The 9,317-nt window shown below is 40.3% G+C and overlaps 1 protein-coding gene across 1 annotated transcript in view; it reads left to right on the top strand.

Annotated features, from left to right (window-relative positions):
• OTULIN (OTU deubiquitinase with linear linkage specificity) overlaps positions 1-9,317 on the top strand; it is a 33,749-nt gene that overhangs the window by 5,800 nt on the left and 18,632 nt on the right. Inside the window, exon 2 of the mRNA XM_003789543.3 lies at positions 3,688-3,764. Coding sequence (XP_003789591.1) covers positions 3,688-3,764 — 77 coding nt within the window. The remainder of the gene's footprint in view (positions 1-3,687; positions 3,765-9,317) is intronic.

The raw sequence follows: 9,317 nt of genomic DNA, 5'->3' as shown, positions 1-9,317 counted from the left end.
AGAAATCCTCTGCCCCCCTAATTTTTACATTTTTGTAGAAACCAGGTCTTAGAATGTTGCCTAGGCTAATCTCAAACTCTTGGCCATAAGCAATCCTCCCATCACAACCTCCCAAAGTACTGGTTTTACAGGTGTGAGCCACTGTACTACACCTGGTTTTAAAATTTAACTGAGTAGTGAAATCAAGAGTGACTTTCATGCCAAGACATCAAGTCATTTAAGACTTTGTTTTACCGTTTTTCTAGCCATCTTTATGTTTTCTAGAAGAAAACTTTTTGCTGTGGTGCTCATCTGAATCTGTGGTTTCAGGGGCCTCTTTTGTGCTGGAGGGTGGATACTACCTCCCTACTCCCTGTCCCCACTCCAGCTTGACACATACAGAAGGTTGCCAAATCCTCTTTCCTCTCATTGTCACACTCTCTTCCCTTCCTATAACAAAAAGTCAAACCAAACCTCTACCAATTTAGGATTTCTAGCTTTAAATATAATTTCATTTTGTCATTATTTTTGGCTTTAACTTAAAAAGTTAAAGCAAAAGTTTCAAGTATTTTTTATTTTTGACATAGAGTCTCACTGTGTCACCCTCCGTATAGTGCCGTAGCATCACAGTTCGCAGCAACCTCAAACTCTTGAGCTTAAGTGATTCTTTTGCCTCGGCCTCCCAAGTAGCTGGCACTACAGGCACCCACCACAGTGCCTGGCTATTTTTTTTTTTTTTTTTTTTGTCATTGTTGATTAGTAGGTCTGGGCTGGGTTCGAACCCACTAGCCCTGGTGTATGTGGTTAGCACCCTAACCATTGAGCAATGGGCACTGAGCCTGAGGTATTTTAAAAATAAAATTATTTTAATTTTTCTGGGTCTCTCTTCCTCTTTTTCTAGTTCATTATCCTTACATTTGGTGGGTGATTATGTCATTCTGGCTGTTGACAACTACATCGATTGAACTTCATTGCTCGTGCCCGAAACTTATCTTTTCTTCAAGGAGATACAGCTTTAGGATCATTTTAAGGGTGGCCTTTGGTAAAGTCATGTTACTTGGTGGCTATGGGAGGTAGCAAACATTCGCACACAGGATCTGAGTGAAATCCAGCTGTGGTTGAAGTAATCGGAATGTACTCTTACTCCTCTGTCTCGGTTTGCTTCTTTTATATATCCTGAATCCCAGTTTTATTTCCAGGCATCTCTCTTTCTGTTTCTGTCTTCCCTTGGCATTTAGTTCTCCCGTTTGTTCTGCTGTGTATTTCTTTTTATTCCCTTCTTTTTGGCCTTTGTAGGAATTTGTATTTGTGGATATACTGAGAGATACTTGTTTAGAGAACCTCCTCTGGGCACTAGTGTTGCAATTGTATTTTGGTTATTTTGTAGGTTTAAAATGGAAGAAGACAAAAGTGGAGTCAAATATCTAGGCAGGGGCAGTGCCTGTGGCTCAAAGGAGTAGTGTTCTGGCCCCCTATGCGCGAGGTGACGGGTTCAAACCCAGCCCTGGCCAAAAACTGCAAAAAAAAAAAAAAAATATATATATATATCTAGGCAGTACAGCCACAGAATTCACTTGAAGTACAGTTTGTAATGATGATACACTCACGGGCTAATAGAATATGAACGGAAGAGCTTATGTAGAAAATACAGCTCTTTTCCAGTCTTCTCATTTGAAGATGAGAAAACTTGAAGCCAAGGTTGGGGCAGTGGTTTGCCCAGATACATGCTTCTTCTGATGCTGATATTATGAAAGTGCTTTGCCTAAATGACTGATGGGATTAGAACTTCTCTCATATCTGATAACACTGGGAAGCAGGCTGAAAGATGTCATTAAGTTACTGAGCAAACAAATACATTTGGTCACTTTTTATTTTAGGTTTTTGATGTATAGTCCCTGGGAATGAGGTTTCCCTTTGCTTTTAATTCTGGTGTGGGTTTCAAGGGTGACATCACACCTTTTATTTGAAATCTCAGTGTAGTTGGAGCTCATGAAAAGTACCTCTTCCTAATATTTGTTCCCTCACCCTCACAACTTTAAAACACACACATGCATATATCACACATTTAGAGAGAAAAAGGAGTAAGGAGTGATCACCGTGCAAATTGTTTATTAATACTCTGCACCAGTGGATATAGAATGAGAATAAGAATAAGTTACTTTTGGGAGTGCTTGTTATTTTATGTGTCTGTTCCTCACAGTAGTCCGTTGAGGTGAAGGGTTGTCAAACTGGGATGTTGAGAGTGGTTACCCTCGTCATGGTTATACACAGAGCTAGTAAAGGCTGGAGTGAGGAGTGGTTCACCTTGTGCAGTGTCTGAGTTCCTACTTCAGCCAGTGTGCTCTACAGAGGACTCACCCACCCAAGCAGACATTGTGACTTTGCAGGCAGGAGGCCAATGGGGAGTTGTGAGCCATTCAGGAAGAGGGATCATAGGTGTACAGGCACAAATAGTGTTGGCCAAGCATTAGGTCTGAAGTGTGAGTTGTGCACAGGGAAATAATGGAGTACAGGCTGAGTGGTGGGTCAAGTTCAGATTACTAGTGTTTGGGAAACATTGAAAGGTTTCAACAAGAGACATGTTCCTCATTCCTCCTCTGCCAGCACCCCTTCTTTTTCTCTTTACCCAGCAGTATGAGGCCATGTCCTAGGAAGTGAAGTGATCAGGGAATTGGGGGTAGCGTATCTTAGTCTTTCATGTAATTTCTTATTTTTGTTAGCCTGGTACCTCTTCCTTTCTGTGTCTCATTGTGTCTGAATCCTTGTGTGAGAATGGGGTGTGCGGTCATGAGAAGGGAATTGGGAGTCTGCTTGTTCCTTATGTGGATATCAGCCAGGCTCTGTGCTTTCATCCCGATGTGTTACCTGTACCCTGTGAAAAGCTTTCTGCTGCCAATTCTGAGCTGCTCTGGGCTTCTGATGGGTTTGGTGGATTGCCTTTTGCAGAAGCCCCCCATCCCTAAGCCCCACCTCCATAGCCTTGGGCTTCCCTGTCCTGTATCATTTACCACTCTGTGTTTTCCAGCTTACCTTCTTGTTTCGTCAAAGACAGACCCAGTGTTTCTGTTTCCATGTTGTCATTTGGGGGTGAATTTTGAGGGAAAAGGGTGCATCTTCAGGCTAGTAGAAATCCCATTCTTCATCTCTAGCATTTAGTGAGGTTTTCTCTTTCTAGTACTTAGTGGGCTCTTGTTAGTTCACCAGGAACTCACAAGGCGGTGGAACAGTGGGGATATGTACAACAGAACATAGGGCACCTTGAGGAGGTATTTTAGCTTTAGGGATTTATAATAATTTATGCTCTCTGTTCCTTGTTTTTAAAGAAGCTATCATCATATTTGCTTGTGATGAGTTACAGAGGTCAACAATTAGCCTCTGTTCCTATATAAATACTTTTATTAGCACTGTCTCTATCCTTGGAACTTGACAGAATGATTTCAGGAGCTTCACTGATAAGATACATACATGCTAGACGTATAGTTGAGGCATTAGTAGACGTCACAATTAAAATGGCCTCTGAGTCACACATGTGATGCAGATTGTCTCATTCAAAGTAAGAAATCGTGAAAGGGAAGGAAGTGGTCAGATAGAAATATAAGCATCTAAGATGTGAGACCCGTACATATTGTAAGTAGCTGTTTATTGTGATATCATGGAAGATGTCAGTGTAACAAGTGTTTGAAAATGTCTGCTTTGGTGTGATTTCAGTGAGGAGGACATGTACCGTGCTGCAGATGAAATAGAAAAGGAGAAAGAATTGCTTATACATGAAAGAGGGGCATCAGGTATGTTTGGAATTATTTTATTTGTAGAGTTCTTACTGTATATAGTAGAAAATGTAGTTAAATTGGTATACTCATTTTTATAAAATACTGACTTCCACTTCTAGGAAGTATTCTAATGAGCATGGTCTTACATTAACTATTTGTTTTGCTGAAGTATATTTAGGGAAGCCTGGGGTTTTAAAATTTTAATGTAGATACTCACTCTGCACTCTTTATATTCATATTGTTTTTTGCACCTGTAAAGATTGTTCTGTTTAATCTTTTGACTCTACCTTCTTGATTTCCCTATACCCATAGAGGGTAAGTTCAAATTTGACATGTGTTTCTCATTTCAAATTGAAGGACTTACTGAGAAGCTGGCTGTTCACATATACACAGATATGCATATGGCCATGTGAATCTCATTGATGAGGAACAAAGACAGTCATGGGATCAATAACACTAATTCTCATTCTCTGTTGATTTGATGTCCATGTTTCTCATCTGTCTTTGCCAGCTTTTCTTACTGCCACCAAGACCCATCGGTGCTAGGGGTATACCTGGCTCTCTTCACTGGTCTGTGGAGACTTGGCTGGCAGGGCTGTGTGTGATGAAATACATCCTTACTTCCTTGGCTGACCTCATGCAGGAGCCAAGTGGGGATACTCTTTTTTTTTTTTTTTTATAATGTAAATACATTTTTAATGCAAAAAGGCATAAAATTTTCTTATATACAACTCACTTATCCATTGTATAACAGCAAATATATCTGTAATCCCAAGTATAAATCTTTTGAAGAAAGAGTTAGATCAATACATCATTATGGAAAAACATGCATACTCAATAGACGATGAATGCTACTGAGACAAAGACTTTTATTTTGCATATATTTAAATTCTCCAATTCCTGACAGGATTCTCGGAATATAGTTTCTCAGTTAATGAATAGCAAATTGATTTGGTTAAATTAGTAACTATGGACTTGCCTAACAACAGTATAAAATAAACAGATAATTCACCAGAAACTGGCTTCTAGATACTAATTTTAATTAATTTGGAACAACATTATTTAATACCAGATGTTTAACAAGCATCCCTTATAATGGCTACACTGAAATCATCATAATTTGTATCTGATCAGCTATATAAAACTCACCAGTTTTTCTTCTGACAAAAGGTAAAATCGAAATCTCAAAGAATAAAGGAAGAGACTACTCATTAATGGTCACGTTTACTAATCTAGCACCATAATTCCAGTCTTAGACTCTCCCATGCAGCTGGAAGGATATGGGAAGAAGTAAGGGTGTTGGAAATGTAAGGGCAGTTCTTAACCTGGGCCCATTTTCACTCTAAGGCAACACAGGGTCTAGCAAAGAAGAAAATCGCTGCGGCTGGAGCTTTTGGTTCAGATGGTAAAGGCAGCCCTAAAGAGCAGGAGAATCAGTGTATCTAGAAGGCAGTGCTGGAGTCGGCCTTAGGAAGTAGGGGGTTTCTTCCTGGCATCCAAGTCCTTTTTATTTCTTCAAGTTTTTTAGCCATGTCATAGTTCTGAGCCAGCTACATTCCAGCTACGTTGCTGAAAGTAAATCCAAGAAATCACATGTCTGATAAGGGTCTTGTATCCAGAATATATAAAGAATTATTATAACGGACTGGGGCATGATGGCGACAGAAAAGGTACTAAGGAAGGCTCTGGGATACTCTTATTTGAGGATATTCCATAGATAACTCACAAAAGGCATTTTCTCTCATTACCTGTATAATGTATGAGGGGATTTCAATTAAAATATTAAAAAAAACCCTTTATTTCTTAGCACAAATATGATCAAGTTCAAGATACTTTTGTAAGCATCTTTTACATTTAGCGTGTCTGAAGGAACTGACATGGAATTTAACCAGGTTAGCGCAGTCTCACTGAAGAAAATTGGGTGTTCTTTAAAGATTTTGTAAGATAAAAAACAAATCAGAAGGAGCCAAACCAGGACTGTTAGATGGATGCTAATGATTTCTCATTGAAACTCTTGCCGCTGTTGAAAGGAGTGATCAGGAGCATTGTCATGGTGGAGAAGGACTGAAGCTTTCTTAACCATTTTTCTGGTAAAGCTTTAGCTAACTGTCTTAAAACGCTCTCATAATAAGCACTATTTTTTGGTCCTCTTGTTGAAAGTCAACAAGCAAAATGCCCTGAGTATCCCAAAAAACTGTTGCCTCGACCTTTGTTCTTGAGTGGTCCACTTTTGTTTTAACGAGATCTCTTTCCCCCACCTTGGTAGCCATTGCTTTGATTGTGCTTTGTCTTTAGGATTGTACTGGTGAAGCCATGCTCCATCTTCTGTTACACCTTGTCAGAGAAATGCTGTAGGATCTTTAAAATTTCCATTGAAAGTTCTGCTCTTGTCTCCGCTGATCTGGGCACAGTGGTTTTGGCACTCATCCAGCGGAAAGTTTGTTCAACTTTAATTTTTCATTCAGAATTGTGTAAGTTGAGCCAGTTGAGATGTCTGTGGTGTTGGCTCTTGTTTCTGCTGTTAATTGTTGATCCTTTTCAAATAGGGCATGAACAGGTTAATTTTTTCCTTGGATGTGGATGTCGCTGGTCTGATGCCATGAGCTTCATCCTCAACATTTTCCCTTCTTAAAAGACTGATCCATTTGTAAACTGCTGATTTCTCTGAGGCATTGTCCCCATAAACTTTTTGGAAAGCATCAATGATTTCAACATTCTCCCACCCAAGCTTCACCATACATGTGGTGTTTATTCAGCTTTTAGCAGAACTCATGTTTCTCTGAAAGGGGCTCTTTCTGAACTGATGTCTTATCCTTAGTACCTCAGACTAGAGCCTGTTCACATTTTTTCTAAGAAGTATGAGTTTATTTTGTCCAAAATTTTTGAAATCCATGCATAATTTTTTCGTAACATGCATTTTTTCATGAAAATAAGTGATCTTTTTTTTTTTTAATAAGTAGTCTTTTTGAAGACCCCTTATATGTGTGCTACTGGTTTATTTGAGAATTGGCTTCTATTTATGCTTAACAAAAGCATTGTCATAGGTGTAATTAGGAACAAATGATACATAGTAGGGTTTTTTTTAGTAAGAATTTCTGAGTCTTCCTCATAAGGAATTGGTTAACTCTTCACTGTGGTAGCCAAAGGAGGTATTCTTTGTAGCCGTTTGTGTGTCCTTGGGCCACACTGTTCTGGTCCTCTGTAACACTTGAGAACAGTGGTTCTCAACCTTCCTAATGCCGCAAGCCTTTAATACAGTTCCTGTGGGTCATGACCCACAGGTTGAGAACTACTGCTTTAAAGTATGCTCATCCCTACCCCTGCTGTGGTTGTTTAATGTTCCCATAGGACACAGAGTCCTGACTGGTTACATTTCTAAGGAAGAAGTACGTATGCAGCCAGCATCTGTTACTGCTGAGGGGCCGCTCATTTTCCACTTTGCAGGGTCTCTTTTGGAATGTTTCTGTCCTAGCTTGGGCCCCTCGCAGGTCTTCTAGCTTTTCAGTGGGTGTTACAGCTTCCGGCTTCCGTCTGAGAGTAAAGTGGGTCTCTTTACAGTCCTCCTTGCATCTCAGTCCTTCTGGGTTTATCACCCTTCCTAAAATACTGTTCTTTGGAAGTGTCTCTTCCCCTGAAGCAGAGTCCAGACTGACGCAGAAGATTTTCTTATTGTGTTAGTGAAAAGATTTTTTTTTCCCACCTACTATGAAGGTCGGCAAATATGACCTTCCACCTGCTTGTGTAAATAACATTTCTTGGGAACTTAATAGTTTGTTATCTGTGGTGGCTTTCATGGATGGTAAAGTTGAGTAGTAGTGACAGAAACCTTATGGCTCTCAAAGCCAAATTGTTTCCTGTCTGGCCCATTTCAGAAAAAGAATTGACATTCCTGTCCTAGTATTACCCCCTGTTTGAGAGTCCCAGCTCTTTGGAGGGGTTTCAGTTTTAACTTCCCACCTTCAAAGAGTCTGATTCTTATTGTGACCCATGTGGTGGTTAAAGATTAAGCATTTTGGTTATTTCAACTGCTGGCTTACCGCTCTGAGTTTCAACTTCCCTTATTTTTATTTTTGCCATTAGACATGTTCTTTCCTAGGAACTGCAGTCAGAGAGTCTAAGTAGTTTGCAATTAAGGAAAGGTACTGTTGTACTCCATAAGCTGCTTGAAGTCAGTTTCTGCCTCGTCCTGTGTCTCCAGGTCTTTGCCTCGTGCGTGGCATGTAGTAGCCAGTGGAGTCGTCCTCCCAGGGAACCATAGCAGAATGGGAATTCAGGTGTCATTTGCTGCCTAGCTATGAGGGACCCCAGCTTCCCAAACCTCACCGCCCAACGTAGGCCTCTGATTGGACTTGGGCCTACGTAATGTTGGACTTGGGCCTACGTGAGGCCCATGGCATCTCCTCTCAGTCCTGAGGTGCGTGGCCTCCCCTGCTCTGCCCAGGAGGCCAGGGCTTGTCTTGCTGTGCCCAGGAGTCAGGACTATGATGATGACTGCGGCAGGAGAGCAGGAAGGCAGATACTCTTCCCTGGGTGGCCCTTCCTGAGCTGGAACTGTGCTCTCTGTTTATGCTGATAACCCTGCCTGCTGGGAAAATGTGGGCCAGGGACTGTCCTGACTCTCTACATGTGCAATTCTTCCCTTTTGGGGATGTGCGTGGAAAGGCAGATAAATGGAACACGTCCTTCCACTAAGGAGACACTCAAAAATATTTCTTTAAATATTTAAAAAATGAAGGGTCTTTCTTTAAAGACCGGCTGTGTAGCACTGGTGTTTGTGGTCTCTGTATATTATCCCTCAGGGCTCTGTTTGACTTTTACTAATCCTGATGCTTCTGTTATCCTTATCTGTCTTATTTTCCCTCTTACGTGAATGGTTGCTTTTCTTTCTGAAAGGATTCATAATGAGATTTTTAGAAAGAGGCAGTTTTATAGTTTACTTAAAAAATTTTTGATTAATTTAAACTACAAGGAGAGTTAGGGTCTCTCCTTTGTGCTCTTCCACCATCCTGGCGTCCTCACCCTGGCTTGTAAATGCCTGTTGGTTTTCTTCTTGAGTAGTCTGTAAGTCCCTTTAGAACACAATCTGTCTTCTTTACTTTGATATCGCTAGCTCCTCAGTGCTTGGCACATACTAGCCGTTCAGTAAAGTGTTTGCTGAATTTAGTTGAACAGAAGCATCTTTATTCTTTGTACAACTTCCTCAGGGGTAAGTATGTTAAAAGGTACTTCTGTATTTCTATTTTAAGATCATCACTAAGATTTGTATCTTTAATAATTTAAAAAGGAAGTCAAGATGTGCCTGAGATTTTTACCTCATTTTCTTCCTAAAACACACACGCTAAAATATGCTCAAGTGTATATATGCTTACACCACAAGAGCAAACCCCAGACTGCCTACATTAGATAAGGAAAACCTGAAGGCCATTTTTTTACTATAACAGTTGTCTGACTGTGAGTTGTGTTTTTAATTTTGGAAAATATGTTGTTAGAGTCGGATGAGGTCTGTGGATCAGTAAACACTGAGAGTTCTGTTAGTCTCTGGTTAATCATCAACTACTTATAGCCTTT

The sequence above is a fragment of the Otolemur garnettii genome, unplaced genomic scaffold (genome assembly GCF_000181295.1).
Source record: "Otolemur garnettii isolate 467f Iridium unplaced genomic scaffold, OtoGar3 scaffold00033, whole genome shotgun sequence".
Lineage (NCBI taxonomy): Eukaryota > Metazoa > Chordata > Mammalia > Primates > Galagidae > Otolemur > Otolemur garnettii.
The sequence above is the reverse complement of the archived record's forward strand: the minus strand, read 5'-3'. Positions and strand labels throughout refer to the sequence as shown.